We start from the raw sequence: 21,662 nt of genomic DNA, 5'->3' as shown, positions 1-21,662 counted from the left end.
AGAAACACTGCCTTGGGCTTAGGTGGCTCCCGGGGCCCCATAATCATCACATCCACCAAGACTATTAGTAGGGTGCCTAAGAACATGAACTTTGATTCTGGTAGACTTGGATTTGAACCTAGGCTTTGTCATTATGACTTTGTGACTTCCCTGGTGTCACAGACAGTAAAAGCATCTGCCTACAATGCAGGAGACCTGGGTTCGATCTCTGGGTTGGGAAGATCCCCTGGAGAAGGAAATGGCAGCCAACTCCAATATTCTTGCCTGGAAAATCCCATGGACAGAGGAGCCTGGCAGGCTGTTGTCCATGGGGTCACAAAGAGTCGAACACGACTGAGCGATTTCACTTTGACTTTGTCATTTATTAGGTTGGTGCAAACATAATTGCGGTTTTGGACCATGAATTTTAAACCATTATAGCTAGGCTCAAACACATCTTTACTAATCAAAATAGGAACCATTACAATAAATCATTTTTGCCAGCGAGAAATAAGTTTGTTTATTTATTACTATAGCGTAAAAATTTGTGCTTTGGGATTCAAGGAACTCTTGGAAAGCATTTCTGTTTCCTGCTGGTTGTGGAAGTGTTTTCCCTGCAAAAAGTTGTTGAGATACTTGAGGCAGTGGTAGTTGTTTGGCAGGAGGTCAGGTGAATGTAGTGGATGAGGCAAAACTTCAGAGCCTAATTCGTTCAGCTTTTGAAGTGTTGACTGTGCATTGTACAGTCAGGTGTTGTGGAGAATTGGGCCCTTCTATTGACCAATGCTGGCTGCAGCCTTTGCAGTTTTCGGTGCATCTCATTGATTTGCTGAACATAGGTCTCAGATGTAATGGTTTCGCTGGGATTCAGAAAGCTGTAGTGGGTGAGACTGTCAGCAGACCATCAAGCAGTGACCACAACCTCTTTTTGGTGCAAGTTTGGTTTTGGGAAGTGCTTTGGAGTTTCTTCTTGGTCCAACCTCTGAGCTGGCTATCACCAGTTGTCATATAAAATCCACTTTTCATTGTATGTCATAATCCGATTGAGAAATGGTTCATTGTTGTGTAGGATAAGAGACGACACTTCAAAATGACATTTTTTAAATGTGTGGTCAGTTCATGAGGCACCCGGGTATCACGCTTTTTCACCTTTCCAGTTTGCTTCAAATGCCGAATGTAGAATGTAGAAAAGTCGGTTTTAAGTTCTTCAGCAACTTCTTGTGTAGTTGTAAGAGGATCAGCTTCAGTGAGGGGCTTCCCTGGTGACTCAGATGGTGAAGGATCTGCCTGCAATGCAGGACACCCAGGTTTGATCCCTGGGTCGGGAAGATCCCCTGGAGAAAGGAATGACTACCCACTCCAGTATTCTTGTCTGGAGAATCCCATGGACAGAGGAGCCCGGTAGGCTATAGTCCACGGGGTCCACAAAGAATCAGACACAACTCAGCAAGTAACACTTTCAGCCTTGATGATCCTCTCAATTGGTCACTCTCAACTTCTGATGACCAGTCACTGCGCTCCTCATCTTCAAGGCTTTTGTTCCTTTGCAAAACTTCTTGAACCACCACTGCGCTGTATATTGGTTAGCAGTTCCTGGGCCAAATGCGTTGTTGATACTGTGAGTTGTCTCTGCTGCTTTAAAACCCATTTTGAACTCGGATAAGAAAATTGCTTGAATTTGCCTTTTGTCTAACATCATTTCCCTAGTCTAAAATAAATATAAAATAAACAGCAAGTAATGTTGTTAGCAAAAAAACATGAAACAACAAATATGCATTAAGATGATATATAGCATAACCACATGTATTTAAGAATGTATTACAATATCAAACAGCAAAGTTCACCAGTGCAAAACTGAAGTTACTTTTGCACCAACTTAATACTATCTGTGTAGCCTTGGGAAGATTACTTAACCTTTCTAAGCTGTGGATTCCTTATCTGTAAAATGGGAAAAGTAATATACAAGTCACAAAGTTGTTGATGGGTTTAATGAAGTAATATAAATAAAGCCTTTAGCAGAGCTTCTCAGTAACAAGGGCCCAAGAACTGGAGCACATCTGATATTGCCCAGTTGCAGGAGAGACTGCAATACTCGCATCCACACTGACCTGTTAGGAACTTCTTATTTAGACTTCACACACTGAATATCAGAAAATAACATGTCCTGCCGTTTAGGTTTTTAGGTAACAGTAAAAGTGACCAAGATGATGAAGAGTTTCTGCCAGCAGCCGAGATTTCAGACTCTGACAGTGAGGAGGAAGAGGCTTCCACAACCCCGCTTCCAAGGAGAACACCCAACAGTATGTCCAGGAACCTACGCTCTTCCATGAAGTCATCCTTACAGACCCCCTCCAAGACACCAAAGAAAACTGTAAGGTTCTTTTAGGTTTATTCCCAGTGAAGCTCCTCTCTTAATTTAGAAATTGTGATGACTAAAGTCACACAACTAGTAACAACTGGATTTTGAGAACATGTCTCTCAAATTCAAAGCTATGCCACTTGAAATATTCATAGAGGAAAGCTTCTTTTTTGGTGGTGGGGGAGAGTGTAGTGGATTTACAGTGTGTTTCAGGTGTAGAGCCAGTTGATTCAGCTATACATATATCAGTTCTTTTTCAGATTCTTTTCCCATACAGGTTATTACAGAATATTGAATAGTGTGCCTTGTGTATTCATGGAGGAAAGTTCTAAGTGAACCCTAGGACTAAAATGGGGACGTCTGTCTGCTTTGTGTGAAACTGAGCAGAACATTGAAAGCTATTGAGAAAAGAGGTCCTACCGTGTTCAGATATGTTTGAAAAATATTTGGATTAAAGTTAAATTGGTTTCACTGTCACATGACTTCTCAGGGCCTTTAACTTATGTTATTGTGACCTTCCAGGAGACTATTAGTATATTAGGAAACTTTTCTTCATGAAGCATCTTGTTCCTTAGAGCAATTTAGAAAATGCCTAATTAGGAGAATTTTTCTAAACCCATCTCCATTTCTCCATATCAAGAAAAATGTGATTGAGCTTGGGTTGAAGTCAACAAAAGATCTTAAGGGAAAGAAATCCAGTTCAGCAGCCCCCAACCTTTTTAGCACCATGGACTGGTTTCATGGAAGACAGTTTTCCCATGGACTGGGTTGAGGGAGGGTGGGTGTGTGGATTTAGGGATGACTCAGGAGCATCACATTTATTGTGCACTTTATTTCTATTATGATGTAAGCTCCACCTCCAGTCATCAGGCATTAGATCCTGGAGGTTGGGAACCTCTGCAATAGATCACCTTTGGAGACCAGGCAATCTTATATAAGGGAATAGCTCTGGTTTGATTCCATTTTCTGAGTCCCACCCAGAAGAATGGATTTAGGGTGTGGGGGGCCCTCTTTAGCATAATAAAAAAGGTCAGAGGACAGCCTTTTTTAAAAAAATACCTTCTCAGCAAGGTTTTGTTACTGTTTCCCTGTTTTCTCCAAGTTAATAATGTAAAGCTGATTTGAGTCTTTAAGTGCTTCTCTGCTTTTGAGAAAAGGTGCAGAGATTGTTACTTTATATCTTGGCTGGAAGCAGAGGGTTGGTAGGTGAAACGCCTCCACGAAAGAGAGTATTTTGTGAAAACCCTATGGATACTGCTGGGTAGCAGGCCTGCTCTAGTGAGCCAGTGGCAAGGAAAAGAATAGTAAAATAGGGCTGTTGGCCTAAGCTGGACAGTGACCCTGGGGTCTGGAGTGGAAACATCTGGGGCAGTTTCTCTGGGTACTATGTAGTGAATTGTGGAAATTCTGAACTAAATTTTGGCCATATTTTCAAAAAAGTCTAAAGGAGAATCTTTTTTTAGGGATGATTTTTTAAATTTTAATCAGTAAATGCAACTCACGAGGGTGGAATAGAGGAGGATCTTATGAATCAAACCTAGTTTATGCCTTCTTCTCTACCCTGTATTGGGACAGAATATTTAGGATTTCTTAATATTTGTCTTTCTTTTAAGATAAGTTTATTGGAAAAAGTATATAACCCGTACTTTTATTCATTCCTTCATCAGTTCAGTTCAGTTCAGTCACTCAGTCGTGTCTGAGTCTTTGTGACCCCATGAACTGCAGCAACACCAGGCCTCCCTGTCCATCACCAACCCCCGGAGTCTACTCAAGTACATGTCCATTGAGTTGGTGATGCCATCCAACCATCTCATCCTCTGACATCCCCTTCTTCTCCCACCTTCAATCTTTCCCAGCATCAGGGTCTTTTCAAATGACTCAGTTCTTCACGTCAGGTGGCCAAAGTATTAGAGCTTCAGCTTCAGCATAACTCCTTGCAATGAAGATTCAGGACTGATTTCCTTTAGGATGGACTGGTTGGATCTCCTTGTAGTCCAACGGACTCTCGAGAGTCTTCTCCAACACTACAGTTTAAAAGCATCAATTCTTCGGCACTCAGCTTTCTTTATAGTCCAACTCTCACCACTGAAAAAACCACAGCCTTGACTAGATGGACCTTTGCTGGCAAAGTAATAATGTCTCTGCTTTTCAATATGCTGTCTCTTTTGGTCATAAGTTGCCTTCCAAAGAGCAAGCGTATTTTAATTCCATGGCTGCAATCACCATCTGCAGTGATTTTGGAGCCCCCCAAAATAAACTCTGTCACTGTTTCCACTGTTTCCCCATTATTTGCCATGAAGTAATGGGACTAGATGCCATGATCTTAGTTTTCTGAATGTTGAGTTTTAAGCCACCTTTTTCACTGTTTCACTTTCATCAAGAGGCTCTTTAGTTCCTCATTTTCTACCATGAGGGCGGTGTCATCTGCATATCTGAGGTTATTGATATTTCTCCCAGCAATCTTGTTCTAGCTTGTGCTTCATCCAGCCCAGTGTTTGTCATGATGTTCAGTTCAGTTCAGTTCAGTCGCTCAGTCGTGTCTGACTCTTTGTGACCCCATGAATCGCAGCACACCAGGCCTCCCTGTCCATCACCAACTCCCGGAGTTCACTCAGACTCACGTCCATCAAGTCAGTGATGCCATCCAGCCATCTCATCCTCTGTCGTCCCCTTCTCCTCCTGCCCCCAATCCCTCCCAGCATCAGGGTCTTTTCCAGTGAGTCAGCTCTTCGCATGAAGTGGCCAAAGTAGTTTGTCATGATGTACTCTGTATATAAGTTAAATAAGCAGGGTGACAATATACAGCCTTGACGTACTCCTTTCCCGATTTGGAACCAGTCTGTTTTTCCATGTCCAGTTGCTTCATGACCTGCATACAGATTTTTCAAGAAACAGGTAAGATGGTCTGGTATTCCCATCGCTTGAAGAATTTTCCACAGTTTATTGTGATCCACACAGTCAAAGGCTTTGGCACAGTCAATAAAGCAGATGTTTCTCTGGAACTTTCTTGCTTTTTCAATGATCCAGTGGATGTTGGCAATTTGATCTCTGGTTCCCCTGCCTTTTCTAAATTCAGCTCAAAAATCTGGAAGTTCATGGTTCACGTACTGCTGAAGCCTGGCTTGGAGAATTTTGAGCACTACTTTACTAGCGTGTGAGATGAGTGCAATTGTGCGGTAGTTTGAGCATTCTTTGGCATTCCCTTTCTTTGGGATTGGAATGAAACCTGACCTTTTCCAGTCCTGTGGCCACTGCTGAGTTTTCCAAATGTGCTGGCATATTGAGTGCAGCGCTTTCACAGCATTACCTTTTATGATTTGAAATAGCTCAACTGGAATTCCATCACCTCCACTAGCTTTGTTTATAGTAATGCTTCCTATCGCCCACTTGACTTCACATTCCAGGATGTCTGGCTCTCGGTGAGTGATCACACCATTGTGATTATCTAGGTCATGAAGATCTTTTTTGTACAGTTTTTCTGTGTATGCTTGCAACCTCTTCTTAATATCTTCTGCTTCTATTAGGTCCATACCATTTCTTTCCATTATTGTGCCCATCTTTTCATGAAATGTTTCCATGATATCTCTACTTTCCTTGAAGAAATCTCTTAGTCTTTCCCATTCCATTGTTTTCCTCTATCATATCTAATCCCTTTAATCTATTTCTCACTTCCACTGTATAATCATAAGGAATTTGATTTAGGTCATACCTAAATGGTCTAGTGGTTTTCCCACTTTCTTCAATTGAAGTCTGAATTTGGCAATAAGGAGTTCATGCTCTGAGCCACAGTCAGCTCCCGGTCTTCTTTTTGCTGACTGTATAGAACTTCTCCATCTTTGGCTGCAAAGAATATAATCAATCTGATTTCAGTATTTACCATCTGGTGATGTCTATGTGTAGAGTCTTCTCTTGTGTTGTTGGAAGAGAGTGTTTGCTATGACCAGTGCATTCTCTTGGCAAAACTCTATTAGCCTTTGCCCTGCTTCATTCTGTACTCCAAGGCCAAATTTCCCTGTTACTCCAGGTGTTTCTTGACTTCCTACTTTTGCATTCCAGTCCCCTATAATGAAAAGGACATCTTTTTTGAGTGTTAGTTCTAGAAGGTCTTGTGGGTTCATAGAACTGTTCAACTTCAGCATTACTGGTCAGGGCATAGGCTTAGATTACTGTGATATTGAATGGTTTGCCTTGGAAACGAACAGAGATCATTCTGTCATTTTTGAGATTGCATCCAAGTACTGCATTTTGGACTCTTGATGACCATGATGGCTACTCCATTTCTTCTAAGGGATTCCTGCGCACAGTAGTAGATATAATGGTCATCTGAGTTAAATTCACCCATTCCAGTCCATTTTAGTTCACTGATTCCTAAAATGTCAATGTTCACTCTTGTCATCTTCTGTTTGACCACTTCCAATTTGCCTTGATTCATGGACCTAACATTCCAGGTTCCTATGCAATATTGTTCTTTACAGCATCAGACTTTACTTCCATCACCAGTTATATCCACAACTGGGTGGTGTTTTTGCTTTGGCTCCATCCCTTCATTCTTTCTGAAGTTATTTCTCCACTGATCTCTAGTAGCATATTGGGCACCTACTGACCTGGGGAGTTCCTCTTTCAGTATCCTATCATTTTGCCTATTCATACTGTTCATTGGGTTCTCAAGGCAAGAATACTGAAGTGGTTTGCCATTCCCTTCTCCAGTGGACCACATTTTGTCAGAATTCTCCACTGTGACCCGTCCGTCTTGTGTAGCCCTACATGGTATGGCTCATAGTTTTGTTGAGTCAGACTGACAGTGTTTTCCTATCCTAATACTATATGTAAATTAGAAATAAGAAATTGTTTGGACTGTGAACAAAATATAGGTGTAATGTGAGGGGAGAAAGGGAGAATCTTGGCACTTTATACAGGAAAAGACTAAGAGGAGTTGACTTGCTGCCTCTCTTGCTTTTATCGGATCATCACAAATCAGATTTGCTGATGCATCCTGGATGGAGTTTGCTTTGTTTTTCCCTTCTAAAATATGTTCTCTCTCTTTTAAAAATCTTTATTTTGTTTTGGAGTATTGGTGACTTATAATGCTGTGTTAGTTTCAGGTGTACAGCAGTGATTCGGTTATATACATGTACATAGATCCACTGTTTTTCAGATTCTTTTCCCATTTAGGTTATTACAGAATATCGAGTCGAGTTCTCTGTGCTGTACAGTAGGTCCTTGTTGATTATCTAAATTTCCCTCTTTTGAACACAGCCTCAGCCCAGAACACCACGTGATGCCACTCCCCAGATCCGCAGCCGAAACCTGCCTGCCCAGGAGCCCACCAACATGCTGGAGGAGGCCCGGCTAAGGTGACGTCGCTCTGGGGCCCCTTTCAGATAGGCTGAAACAGACCTTTGCTTTTATTCATGTGAACTGGCAGTGCTTCGTAGTCATTGTGTATATAATAACAAAGTGAAAGTCACTCAGTTGTGTCTGACTCTTTGTGACCCCATGGACTATACAGTTCATTGAATTCTCTCGGCCAGAATACTGGGGTGGGTAGCCTTTCCCTTCTCCAGGGGATCTTCCCAAACCAGGGATCAAACCCAGGTCTCCCGCACTGAAGGCAGATTCTTTACCAGCTGAGCCACAAGGGAAGCCCAAGAATACTGGAATGGGTAGCCTATCTCTTCTCCAGCAGATCTTCCCGACCCAGGAATCCAACCGGGGTCTCCTGCATTGCAGGCGGATTCTTTACTAACTGAGCTATCAGGGAAGCCCAGTATATAATAAAGGTAGAGGGTAAAATGAAGGTGCATGTTTAGAAAGGAGAAACCTCTCAAGCAGTGTCTGAGTGAACTACTGTGGACAAGTTCTGGGAGGAGTCTGCAGTGCACTGCTACCCCTTTCTCAGGGACGCAAGGTTATGACACTGCTTCTCAGTTGCAGTACGTTTTAGAACTTTGTGGGGACTTTTTAAAAATAGGTGAGCCTATATCCTGCCAGAAATCAGCTGAATCATAATCTCATGTGAGATGAGGTCCACCCACGTGATCTGGGGAAAGCTCCCAAGTAATACGTACTCTTGATTAGAACCACTGAGCTGGGTAATTTGTCTGGGTGGAGAAGGGCCAAATGAAGAGGTTTAAGAATGAAGGCATTCCCGTGGATTTGTGATTAAGGTTTCCAGTAGAAACTGTAGATAAGCCTTTTCGTTTATTACAGAGTTGATAGTAAATTGTTTCTAATGCCCTCTTTTTCTCTCATTTACCACCACTGTAGGCTGCATGTTTCTGCTGTACCCGAGTCTCTTCCCTGTCGGGAACAGGAATTCCAAGACATTTACAACTTTGTGGAAAGCAAACTCCTTGACCACACTGGAGGGTGAGTTGTGTTGAGGGGGGCAGAATGGTCAGGAGGCCCCTGCTAGTGTACCACCATAGGCGCAGTTCAACCAAGCAGTCTTTCCCTAGTGTTGGAAAAACAGGCAAGCTCATTGCTGAAGCAGCTTTTATTATCACAGTATTTCTATAGAAATTTTGTCTTACACAGAAAATAACTGGCCTTTTGGGGGAGGCATTTTGCATACAGCATTGCTTATGGAATGAGTGACTGTATATAAACAGGTCCTGCTCTAATCAGCTTCCAAAAATGACCCCTACTCCTCCCACCTCCACATTTCAGGGGTCTCTGTCCTTCCTTCAGCATACATCCTCATACTCATAACTGACGATAGTGTGATGCAGCTACACAGATCTAGCCGAGGTCTTCTCCTCTCGCCCCAGGTGCATGTACATCTCCGGGGTCCCTGGGACAGGGAAGACTGCCACTGTACACGAGGTGATATGTTGCCTGCAGCAGGCGGCCCAAGCCAATGAAGTTCCTCCCTTTCAATACATTGAGGTCAATGGCATGAAGCTGACAGAACCCCACCAAGTCTACGTGCAAATCTTGCAGGTGAGCAGAGCTTGTTGAGCTTTCTTGGTTTATTTTGTTTTGGTTTGGGGTGTTTTTTTTGGTCAAGCAGCTTGCGGGATCCTAGTTCCCCAACCAGGGATTCAACCCAAGCCCTCAGCAGTGAAAGTGCAGAGAGTCTCAGCCACTGGATTGCCAGGGAATTCCGATTTGAGCTTTTTGGAAAATATCGTTTCTGGGTGGCACATGAAAAGGGAAAGGTTTAGTTAGTTTTGTGCATATAATATGTTTTCAACTTGCCATATGTGTAGCAGTAGAAAGGGCAAAGAAGGCAGAATTCGTGCCCTCAAGGACCTTGAAGTCTGGGAGCTAGTACTTACCAGGAGGGTGAAAACCATTTGTATACAGCAGGCATGGCAGTACACTAGGAAAGGGTAGGCTGGACTTTGAGTCTCACTCTGACTCACTAGCTGCTGTCCCGGAACAAGTAATGTCCAGTCATGCAGTGATGATTCTGGAGGGGCTTGTGGGATTGGCCTGTGGCTCGTGTGCATTTCAGACACAGTTTATGTCTCTTGGGCCTTCTCTCCTTCTGGTGGAAGGCAGAGGGTAAGATACTGAAGTCCTCAGGCTAAATAGCTTCCTCTATAGGAAGATTTAACTTTAAACTCTTAAAAGGGGAGTCAAATCCTTAGAGTGTACCACTCCCATTCTTTTCCCCCTCACTGCAGAAGCTGACAGGTAAAAGGGCAACAGCTAACCACGCAGCAGAACTGCTTGCTAAGCGATTCCGCACTCAAGCGTCCTCTCAGGAGACCACCGTGGTGCTTGTGGATGAGGTGAGAAGGCGCCCACGGGAGGACCGGAGTGGCTCTGGACTGATGTTCGGGAGCAGATACAAGGCAGGAGGGAAGTCCTGGCTCCCTTCTTCTTCACTTGGGCACATTCTCTGGTGGTGGGGGGTGGGGCAGGGCATGTGTCCATCGACATCCTTGCTGCTCAGGTGGTGTGACCTGAGGGCACGTGCTGCTGAAGCAGTGGTAACCAGCTTCTCTCTGGGGGCCCGGCTCATTCTCTGTGGTTGACCCTGCGTCTCTCTCCGTTTCCTGGCAGCTTGACCTCCTGTGGACCCAGAAACAAGACGTGATGTACAATCTCTTTGACTGGCCCACTCACAAGGGGGCCCGCCTTGTGGTCCTGACCATTGCTAACACCATGGACCTGCCAGAGCGCATCATGATGAACCGGGTGTCCAGCCGACTGGTAGGGCCATTCTCGAGCTGTTCTTATAGTCCCAGAAGCTGGGCCAAGGAGCTCTGCAAAAGTGAATACATGGGAATCTAAAATAGATGGGGAAAGTAAGAAGTGTGATTTCTGAAATTCTGGTAATTTCTACATTAGAATTAAATATGTCACCATTGCATGGCTTTCTACAAATGTATCTTCTTGGGCTTCTACTACTACCTCTGCACTCAAACTGCACAGAGCACTAAACATTTAATTATTTTAAAAACTATTTAAGTACTTAGCCCTTGGCAGGCAGTGTTAGATGCACGGAATACGGCAGTGAACAGGGCAGACCCAGTCTCTGGCCTTATGGACCTTGTGGTTCAGCAGAAGTGAAACCAGATGCTCAGCCGATGTTATAGAGCCAAAGATCCTCTCTACTAGTAAATGATTCCGGTAGAATAAAGTTTCTTTTAAACTAAATGGAAAAATCATTGAGAACTACTGCCCTATAGGGTCCCACGGGCCATTGTCAGTAACAAAAGGAGCAGGAAGCAGTGGTAGTCCTGGGATGAATGTGTAAATTGTTATCTGAGACTTGGTTTGGGGGATTTGCAAGTGGCTTTCCACCAGGACTGTCCCGAGTGGGAAACCCATGAACCTGTTCCTCTGTCGTCTCGGCTCCCCAGGGTCTAACCAGGATGTGCTTCCAGCCCTATACTCACAGCCAGCTGCAGCAGATCCTACTGTCCCGACTCAGACACGTAAAGGCTTTTGAGGATGATGCCGTCCAGCTGGCAGCCAGGAAGGTAAGTCGCCTTTGGGACGCCCCTAGTCACACTGGCAGTGTTTGCTGACTACCTGCCCATGTCAGGCCCTAGACTGGGTGCTCTGGAGGTGAAGAAAAAATTAGGAAGTCCTATAAAAACAAATTCCAGAAAATAGAAACAAAATTCTGAAAAATTCCTTAAGCTTCTTACTGTAGGATTAATTATTAAAAGGCTCTGAGTATGATGGGCACGCATATATATATATATATATAAACGAAGATTAATTGATTCAGAGTGTTTTGTGTGATTAGAAGAGCAACATAGTCAATGAGGTAGACAGACGTGGTTTGAACACTAATAGGTATGTGGCAAGTTATAGAAAAGTTACTTTAAAACTTCTGGGCTCCAGTTTTCTGAAAAATGGGAATGATAAGAGCTATGTCATAGGGTCATTGTGGGAATTAAATGAGACCGTGTCTGTAATGTGCCTAGCAGGGTGCATGCTCTGTGGTGGGTATGACGTGTGGCATTCTCCCACTTGAGGCGCACTGGGAGAATGCCAACTGAGATTCCCTTAAGAGTTCTCCAAGGCTGCTGAGGAACAAAGCAGGTTAAACATCTACCTGGGGCTGAACAAAAGAAACCACACAGCCACAGTATTGCAGCACTTAAAAGAATTGTAAACTTATGTCTAGTTTCTCACCAGAAACAATGTGAATTCGGAATGGTTATAGCAGCAACACCTGTCTATAACATGTGCTCAGAGCTGAGCACTCTAAGTATTAGGGTAACCAGAGAGCCAGATATGGTGTTTATCTCCAAGCTATGCTTTCCAGGAGAGAGAGCCTCAGTTACTCTCTACCCCCTCTGTTGGGTAGAGTTTCTCCACCCCTCAGTTCAGTTCTGTTGCTCAGTCATGTCCTACTCTTTGCAAACCCATGGACTGCAGCACGCCAGGCTTCCCTGTCCATCACCAATTCCCAGAGCTTGCTCAAACTCATGTCCATTCCATCGGTGATGCCATCCAACCATCTCATCCTTTGTGGTCCCCTTCTCCTGCCTTCAGTCTTTCCCAGCATCAGTGTCTTTTCCAATGAGTCAGTTCTTTGCCTCAGGTGGCCAAAGTATTGGAGCTTCAGCATCAGTCGTTCCAATGAATATTAAGGACTGGTTTCTTTTAGGATGGACTGGTTTGATCTCCTTGCTGTCCAAGGGACTCTGAAGAGTCTACTCCAACACCACAGTTCAAAAGCATCAATTCTACCTCTGCAGTCATACAGTTTCTGAAAGTTCTTTTCCCCCTATGAATTGCCCTTTTATATACCATCCTATTTATTTGAGGTTTTCTTCCTTTGACCAGGGGAGGTGGGCTGGAGTCAGGGAGGGTGGAGGTCTTCAAATTCAGTATGCAAATAGTAACTGTCTCTATTTAGTAAGGGACATCCCCTTCTTGGCAACAGTTGCTAGTGTTCCAGGTCGATAAACTTTATCTTTCCTTGAGAATAAATGTCTGGTCTCCTGCCATGGTATAAGTGGGATAATCTCCAGGGCAGAGAGTTTTATGGAAACAGCACAAATTACCAAGGCATAACACTTTCTCACAGAGCCCTCAGTTGCTCTAATGTTCACCCAACAGCATGAAATGGGGCAGAGGCCTAGGCAAGGGTCAGCAAACTCCTTTTGTGAATGGCCAGTAGTAAATGTTTTAGGTTTTGTGGGCCATAATGGTCTGTTACCACTATTCAGTCCTGCCCTTATATTGTGAAAGCAGCCAGGTAAACAAATGTGCAAAGCTGTGTTTCAATAAAACTTCATTTACAAAAACATGTGGCAGGCCATAATTTGCTGACTCCTAATCTAGGGCATCTGTTTCTTAACTTTCAACCAGTCCTCCTCATTTTAGACAAAGTTCCCCCTTTACCCCCAGTCCAGTACCGCTAACAATTTGAGTGCTTTGAAGATTTTTAGTGTAGCTTTAGGTTTGTTCTTGGGTTCCTCACTACTGATTCAGGACTGGGCTTTCTACAGTCAGCTAAGTCAGCCATTACTACCCTGCCACCTCTTTCTAACTTTCAGAATTATATTGTTTACTGCTCTCCAGTTGCTTGCTTATTTAGGGTTCTTGGTCTTTAAATAATGTTTCAGAAGGCTTCAAATTTGGCTGCTGTTTTTACCCAAAACTCTTGCCTGTAATTTCAAACCTCTCTTTTGTTCCTTAACATAAAAAGAAACATACCTATATTGTTTATCTTGTAGTTATGATATCTGACGTCTTTGTGAGTTTACTTCTATTACTTCTATAAACAAGGCCACGTCTCTACGGCCTTGTTTCCTTGTTTTTTGTGTTTTGCTCCTTGGAGCTTTATCTGGAAGTTGATTGAGGCCTGGGTTGAACTTGAATTCATTTAGTTCGTTTTGTGCTTCTGTCAGTTACCAAGAGGCACTGCTGACTGGGACCATTTTTAAACAAAATTCTCCACTGAGGGTTTTTAGGAGACACAACATAAATTTGGACTGCAGATCCACGAGGGCTTGTGGTTTAAAGACTCAGAGGGTTTTTTCCCCCCAACACCCCTCAATACCAAAGTCACACAGGCCGTTTTTCTTGCCATCCCTTCTGCATGAAGAGTGTCACTCACCCTCATACTGGGGGTGTGGTGGTGTCTGGACCCCAAGTTTATGCAAGGCCTTCTCAGATTCCATGTTCGGTGGCCCCCGCTTTTTCTCTTGACTCCCTCACACCAGCAGCAGTCAAAAAGAGTGCTTATGGTCTCCAAGACTCATGCGCTTGGAGGGGGAACTGCTTTGGGTGTTTTCTTGCTTCCCAGGGTCCCCTGCCCACTCTGATTCTAGGCCTCTGCAGCAGCCCTTGAGTCCCTGCTATCATCCACTGTATGGAGCTGCTCCATGAGGAAAGGAGGAAAGAAAGGGAGGAAACACCCCCCAGGACATCCTCACCAGCTGAATATGGGGGATTAGAAGGAGGGAATAATATACACTGCTGTTCATATTTCTGTCTTGGGTCACTGGAAAAGTGACCCAAAAGTATTTTGAATGTCTTATAGTTGAATTTTGAAAACAGAAATAGAAAACATATAAAAACTATAATCCCACTTCCCAGAAATAACTCTTTAATGTCCTAGTTTGGTGTATGTGTGTATACCTATATATTTGGTTTTCTGTTGTTTAATCTTATCACTTTATTTTTGATTTGTTTCAGTATCTATTTGTTCATTTGGTTGTGCTGTCTTGTTGCAGCACACAGGATCTTTACTTGCAACATGTGAACACTTAGTTGTGGCATGTGGGATCCAGTTCTGCAGCCAGAGATGGAACCCCGGACTCCCTGCATTGGGAGCACAGAGTTTTAGCCCCTGGACCACCAGAGAATACAGTTTGCTTTTTTAAACCTGATGTTGTATAAATTTTGGAAGAAAATATTTTCGGGGGGATACCATCAGACAGGATGTCATCGCCTGCAGTGGTTGTTAGGCAAATGATGGTGTTGCTGGCAAGCACTGGGAATACCGAAACAGAGGTGCCTGCAGACAGTGCTGAGTTCAGGAGTTCCCTCAGTGCAATTTAAAATGCAAGGGCCCTCTGTCACCTCGGGAGAGAGTATAGGCTTCCCTGGGAAGGGAGCCCAGGAGCCCCTCAGCCCCAGTGCACATGGAAGGGCAGGCACAGAAGTACAGCTGTTGGCATGGGGGATTGGTCTGATTCATCTAATCACGGATTCCTCTGGGTCCTCCGGTTTCATGGCTTCATTCCCTCTTGATTCTGGTTCATTTAGCCATTGGCCAGGTGGTTTCCAAAACTGACCACATGCTATGAGCCTCAGGCTCTGGCAAAATAGGCTCCACTTCATTCAGTCTCTTGGCTTTTTCTCTTTATGCAAGGAACAGACCCTTGTTTTTCCAGATGGTTCAATAATAATCTTGGGCCAGGGGTCTCTTCTTGTAGATTTCTTCATTTCTCTATTATTAAATACAGCTGAGAATTTCTGCCTTTTCCATTCTGGAATTATCTGTAAGGCCAAGACAAAGGTGTGGACTCGGGGAAGAGTTCCAGACACAGTACGATAATTTACAGTGTACCTGGGCTCCCACCAGGTTCCCAGCAAGGGCTAAGTACTTAATTTCAGGCTTAAGTCCATTTGTCTTTATTGAATTTGCTGCAATGCTGCTTCTGTTCCATGCCCAAGAGGTATGTGGGATCTTAACTCCCTGACCAGGGATCGAACACTCACTCCATGCATCGGAAGGTAAAGTCATAACCATTGGACCACCGGGAGAGTCCCCCTACCTTTCCTTTTTAGCTGAACACAGAACCAGTTGGTTTTTCTCATGGACTGAGAGGACACGGGGATCTCAAGGAATAAAACATTGCCTCTTGTAGGTAGCAGCCCTCTCTGGAGACGCACGACGCTGCCTGGACATTTGTAGGCGTGCCACAGAGATCTGTGAGTTCTCCTGCCAGAAGCCCGGCTGCCCTGGCCTGGTGACTACCGCCCATTTACTAGAAGCCATAGATGAGATGTTTTCATCATCATATATCACTGCCATCAAGTAAGACCCTTCTGCCTCCTGACTCCCAACCTCCGTTGGAGGGCACTGAAGAGGGCCACGGAAGCATGTTCTCCTTTCAAAGCTTTCACTCATTCAGCCTGCATTTACCAACAATGCTGTTCTTTTTCTTCAGGGGCGTAGTCTAGTCAGAGAGACAGAAATGTAATCCTAGTATGATATATTGAGTTACACTATAGGTGTTTATGAAGTAAAGTGCTGTGGAAATAAAATGGAAGTAGCTATTCTCTAACTTTGAATGATGTACTCAGCCATGTAATGGGACTGCTGGTACATGTCCAGATATACTTGCTGTGTCCCCACACCTCCAAAGGGGTATTTTTCATATCATTTTGAGACTTTAGAGGGGGAAGGAGAATCCTTGCCGAATAATATAGGAACATAGGAGGAAACAGTTCCAAGTTTTTTCCTGTCTCTTCTCTAAAGACACAGAATATCTTTATTTGACTTTTCTCCAGGTTGGTGGTACAGGAAGTCCCCTACATACATATGAGTTCTGTTCTGAGAGTGTGTTCGTAAGTCCAATGAAGTTAGCCTAGGTACCCAACTAACACAATTGGCTATATAGTACTGTACTGTAATAGGTTTATAATATTTGCACATAAATAATACATAAAAAACAACAACACAAAATAAGGAAAACATTTTTTCATCTTACAAAAGTATATAGTACAGTTCAACACCTGGCATGGAGGAGCTGGCAACCAGTGCAGGCAAGCAGAGCTACTGACTAGAGCAGGGAGAGGTGGTGGGAGACGGTAGAGCTGAGCCATCATCAGCAATAGGAGATGGAGGGCAAGCTACCACTTTACTCACCCTGAGGTTGACGGCACAGGTTCTGGTTCCTTGCTGGACCCAGGTGCACGTTCGTATCTTTGAAGCTTCACACGTTTACTGTGCAGCCACTTCGGAGAACTCACATTTCCTCATTTTCTTTAAGAAATTCCTCCATTCTGGAACAGAGCTTCCTGAGAGCGATCCTTGCAGAGTTCCGTCGATCAGGACTGGAGGAAGCAACATTTCAACAGGTGATTGATCTGTTTTTCAAAAATCCTAGATTTTGCTCTGGTGCCTTTAAAATACGTGGGAATATCAAACCAGCAAGTGGGAGATTCACAGATGAACAAAAGGTACTGCCCCGATAAAGTTTATGGTATGGTGGGAGGCATGGCTCTCAGAACAAGCCTTGTTTAAAAACAAATCACAAAGACCAATCCAAATGCTCTGAGCATAATTTCAGTTATGTCAAGTAAAGGAACCATTAGGGCTCATGCCTTAGTGAGCCGGGGGCCTCCCACTAATTCTACACCTCTCATGTCTCTTCACCTTCCCACACTAGAGTCAAGTTCAATAGGGTCTTCTTTCCCCGCTGATTCTGCCAAGCCCATTCCCTTGGCTGTGGTTTCGATGGATAGTAGGTAGAGACAGTGGGAATCTCTCATCCATTCGTGTGAGTCACTAATCAGATGACAAGGCATTTTGGCTATCTTAAGAGAGTCATGGTTACTCCTGCCACTTAGCGGTGCTTCATGGAATTTCTTCACTTTGACATTCAGAGCACTGGGCAGAAATCACATCGCATCAACACCTGCCTCAGGCCTTCTCTATGCTTTGTTTTAATTAAACAGTAGGATTCCCCTGGTCTGCATCAGTTCTAAGTTGGCTGCTAGACACTGGCGGAGGCGAGGTTTGTTTGAAACTGGTGTGCATATGTACTGGGCTGCCTTTGAAGACGAATTATCAAAGATGTTTGAGTATATACCCAGCAGTTTGTATGTCTTGTGTGTATATTTTAGATAAATAGAGAAGTCAGGAAAACATTTCCTTCGAGCTTTCTTCATTTCTTTATGTTTGGCTGCTCTGGGTCTTCGTTGCTACTCTTAGGTTTGCTCTTGCGGCGAGCAGGGGCTGCTCTGTGGCGGTGTTCGAGCTCCTCATCGTAGCTGCTTCTGCAGAGCACAGGCTCTCGGTTTGCAGGCTCAGTAGCTGTGGTGCTTGGGCTTAGCTGCCCTGAGGCATGGGGAATCTTGCTGAACCAGGGATCGAACCCGTGTCCCCTGTGTTGGCAGGTGGGCTCTTGGCTGGACCACCGGGGAAGTCCTGAATTCTGTTTTTAAATATTTAGTTGCTAATCATGTTTTGCCTGTTACTGGTTTTCTAAAGCCTGAGACAGCTCTTCTGCAGAGGGTCCTGTATTCTCTCTGGACTTTTGACTTTTCCAAGGGTCATGCCTTGGCACTTGCTCACTGTTTCTGCCAAGGAAAAATGCCTGTATAGCAAAATTTGACTTGAATTATGACAATCTCAATTGGAACCATCAGCCCCTGGAGATGAGGACTGTACAGCTGTGACAGTTACTAGGCATTTCATATCTATTAACTTATGAGGAATATCATATATTTAATAGATAAAACTGAAGCTTAAAATAAATAACTGGCCCAGTTTGCTTATTTAGGTAATTGGTAGAACCAAGGTTCAGACCTGCTATTTTCTGATCCTCAGGCCAATACTACATTCTCTCCCTGTCTTTTCATCCCAGTGGGGCACCCCTTAGTTCCCTTCTGGGGTCCTGAGTATCCTGGAAAAGAAGTGTCTCAGTTTCCCAAAAGAAGAAATAATGATTGGATACAAGACTACCTTTCTGACTAGCTGACCTCAGGTTTGCTTTTTGTTTCTAGGTATACATCCAACACGTGGCGCTGTGCAGGATGGAGGGCCTCCCGTACCCCACCATGTCGGAGACGATGGCAGTGTGCTCTCGCCTGGGTGCCTGCCGTCTCCTCCTCGTGGAGCCTAGTAGGAATGACGTGCTCCTTCGGGTGCGGCTCAACATCAGCCAGGATGATGTGCTGTATGCTCTGAAAGAGGAGTGAAGGGCTTCACAAGGAAGGACTGTGATCTGTTTTCAAGGAGCCCTATTTTCGTTTTTCTAAGCACATGGAATCATTGTAGCAAAGTATGGAAATGGCTGTCATGTATTTTGGGATTTTCCATTAAATCAGTTACATTTCTGGGGTGTTTAGGAAGTTTTGTAGTCTTTATAAATATCAAAGTATAAAACCACACACCATCCTTCCTATAGTAGGCCCTCTCTCTGGCTTTTATTTCTGTTAGTAGCCCTGCCATTTATTTAATGGTAACATACCATGTATATAAATACATGCACATAATTACTGTATCTATATAAAATAGTTCCAGGAGAGTAAGGAATTAGTTATATTGGTTGCCTCTGAGATGGCTACCTTCAGGGTTAGAGGAAGACCTTCACTCTATGTCATTATGTTTCTTTTAACTTTTGAACAATGTGAATGTAACTTACTTAGTGTATAAAAAAGAACTGCCGAAAATAATATCAGTAATAAACAATCCCTAGCAACAAATAACTAGAAAATGGAACTTTTAAAAAGGTACCATCTGTCATTAAAAAAATCTTTAAAAATTACTTAGATGGCACAAAAAATTAAGGAACCTAGGAATAAATCTATTAATAATAAAGATAATTAATCTCAATTAATAATTTAAATATAAATAAATTCCAATTAAAATCTTGGTAGGGCTTTTTGTATAACTTTGCAAGTTAATTCTGATAAACCAACAACTGAACAAACTGATATCTAAAAACTCATGTCAGGTACTGAGGAAAACACATCATCCATGTCATAGTCCTGCCAGAAATGTTTGCTGTGAACCTACTGCTAATAAGAATTATCAGGGAAATCAAAATTTACCTAATGAAAGGAGCTAAATAGCTAAGTAGATGTAAGGACTTTGATTGGGTCATGGATTTAAGACATTAATACAGTTATAAGCATTATTATGGACTATATTCATATTAGGTAATAGGATTATGTAAATGTCAAGATTTATGAGTGACAAATTATTGTGGTTGTGTAGAAGAATGTCCTTATTCTTAGGAGAATCATGATAAGGCACTGAGTGAAACAGTATCTGCAACTGATACACATGCATATATTTAAAACTGCATGTAATGGACTAAGGGTCAGTGTCAGAATAAAGTATTTTACAATAAGAAAAAGGGAAAATGGGTCCACAGAATAAGAAATATGAATGGCTAACAAATTAGAAACATAGTAAAAGACGCCTGCAAGTCAAAACACTTTCATATCTATTAAAAAAAAATCTTTCCATGGTGATATGGAGCAATGAGAACCCAAATGCCTCTTTGATATAAGTGTAAACTAGGACAACTGCATTGGGGATGATTTGGTAATATTTAATCTATAAAGTCCTATTTAGCCAGCAATTCCACCGCTAGAAATACACCCTAGAGAAACATACACATACACAAGGAATGTATAAGAACACCCACAGCGCTAATGGCAAGCCATTGGAAAAGTGAATTATTTTCATACTATGAGATGCCATACAGAAATGAAAAGATCGATGCATGAAGCTTAAAACCAAGGTTGAGTATAAAAAGGAGTTAAGGAAAAATATGTGCAGGGAGTGATAGCGACACAATGTTAAAGCTAGCAAAACAGTACAATATGTCTACCAGTAATAGTAATGCTCAGGAATAATAAACACCAAAATCAGGAGATTTTATCTGTTTGGGAAAGGGTTGCAACATGAGAGGTGGACAGGTAGCTTCAACTATATTTCTCAAACTTAAGGTAAGTGCCCATGTATTTAACTCACACAAGAAATAGAAACCATTGAGTACCTACTATGTACCATGCACTGCTCTAGATAAAGCACAAAAACTGCTTTTAAGTAGCTTGCATTCTAGTGAATGTTAAACACTTTTGAATGTCTTAAATATTTCATTGTAAAATATTTTCAAATTTAATGAAATATTGGAGTGAAATTTCCACTTTATTTACTTCTAATACTTTTTTTCTTGGCTACCCCGTGTGGCTTGTGGGATCTTGGTTGCCGCCCCAAATCTGGGCCCTCCGCAGTGAGAGCCCAGAGTCTTAACCTCTGAACCGCCAGGGGAGTCCCTAAAATTTCCATTTTAAAACAATAAAGATGGGGAATTCCCTGATGTTTCAGTGCTTAAGACTGCACTTCCATTGCAGCAGTACTGGATGGATCCCTGATCAAGGAACTAAGATCCTGCATGCCAAAGGGTATGCCAAGATGAAAAGCTGGGTTTTTTAAAATATAAAATAGTAAAGACAGTCTCTTCCTCGGAGAAATCACCAAAAAGAAGTAAGGAGGTGGAAAAGCTCTTTGTCCAAGGAAACTGGAAGATAATTCAGAAGTTGAGGAAACAGGCAGGAGGAAACGGTTTGCAAGGTTCCAGGTGGTAGCTTCTTTCCCCTCACTACATTGCACTGGCTTGCAGGGTAGGAGAGTAAGAAATTGGTGTTAAACTGAAGTGACTCTATAAAGAGGTGCAATGAGTACTGCCTCATATCTTAAAGATTAAACCCGCCTTCTGATTAGAAAAAGTACCTTTAGCTGCTGCAAGATTAAGAGGAATCTGTGAGCTTCTCTCGCTAGAGACTCAAATGATAAAGGACACTGACAGAGATGGAAAGGCAGAGAAATCACTCCTGTAGGGCGGCGGCCGCAACCACCCTCCCCTCCCCGCCGACAGGGGCGAGATGAGGACTTGAAGCTAGATAGGTGAGCGTGCACCCAAGCAACCTCGGAATGGGAGTGACGGAGGAAGGTTGGCGGGAAACCTGTAAGTGGGCTAGTACAGACGGCGAGGCTGCTGCGTTTGCTCCAGATGCGGAACAACGAGGAACGGCGCAAAGACCCTCTCAGAGAACTTGGCGTTACCTGCCCGAAGGCGCCTGCGCGCTGAGAACTCCACCCTTGGAGTCACCTGTTGGAGCGCCACGCCCGCTTCGCCTTGCGCATGCGTGA

The 21,662-nt window shown here is 43.3% G+C and overlaps 1 protein-coding gene and 1 long non-coding RNA gene across 4 annotated transcripts in view; one reads left to right on the top strand and one right to left on the bottom strand.

Annotated features, from left to right (window-relative positions):
- ORC1 (origin recognition complex subunit 1) overlaps window positions 1-18,832 on the top strand; it is a 35,834-nt gene extending 17,002 nt beyond the window's left edge. For both annotated transcript variants that reach the window (XM_060409160.1, XM_060409162.1), the window contains exons 9-18: window positions 2,155-2,350; window positions 7,595-7,692; window positions 8,606-8,707; window positions 9,109-9,280; window positions 9,970-10,077; window positions 10,352-10,501; window positions 11,155-11,274; window positions 15,634-15,803; window positions 16,762-16,849; window positions 18,500-18,832. In XM_060409160.1, the coding sequence (XP_060265143.1) occupies window positions 2,155-2,350; window positions 7,595-7,692; window positions 8,606-8,707; window positions 9,109-9,280; window positions 9,970-10,077; window positions 10,352-10,501; window positions 11,155-11,274; window positions 15,634-15,803; window positions 16,762-16,849; window positions 18,500-18,694 (1,399 nt within the window). In that variant the 3' untranslated portion in view covers window positions 18,695-18,832. The remainder of the gene's footprint in view (window positions 1-2,154; window positions 2,351-7,594; window positions 7,693-8,605; window positions 8,708-9,108; window positions 9,281-9,969; window positions 10,078-10,351; window positions 10,502-11,154; window positions 11,275-15,633; window positions 15,804-16,761; window positions 16,850-18,499) is intronic.
- LOC105609509 (uncharacterized) lies at window positions 8,817-21,645 on the bottom strand. Of its 2 annotated transcripts, none has more exons than XR_009599193.1 (3): window positions 18,459-21,645; window positions 16,638-16,825; window positions 8,817-10,360 (listed from the first exon to the last, which is right to left on the bottom strand). It is a non-coding gene; the product is annotated as an uncharacterized LOC105609509 (long non-coding RNA). The 2 variants fall into 2 exon arrangements; XR_001032800.4 differs by having other exon boundaries at window positions 21,576-21,645.
- Between the last annotated feature and the right edge of the window lie 17 nt (window positions 21,646-21,662).

The sequence above is a fragment of the Ovis aries genome, chromosome 1 (assembly GCF_016772045.2).
Source record: "Ovis aries strain OAR_USU_Benz2616 breed Rambouillet chromosome 1, ARS-UI_Ramb_v3.0, whole genome shotgun sequence".
NCBI classification, from domain to species: Eukaryota; Metazoa; Chordata; class Mammalia; order Artiodactyla; family Bovidae; genus Ovis; species Ovis aries.
The sequence above is the reverse complement of the archived record's forward strand: the minus strand, read 5'-3'. Positions and strand labels throughout refer to the sequence as shown.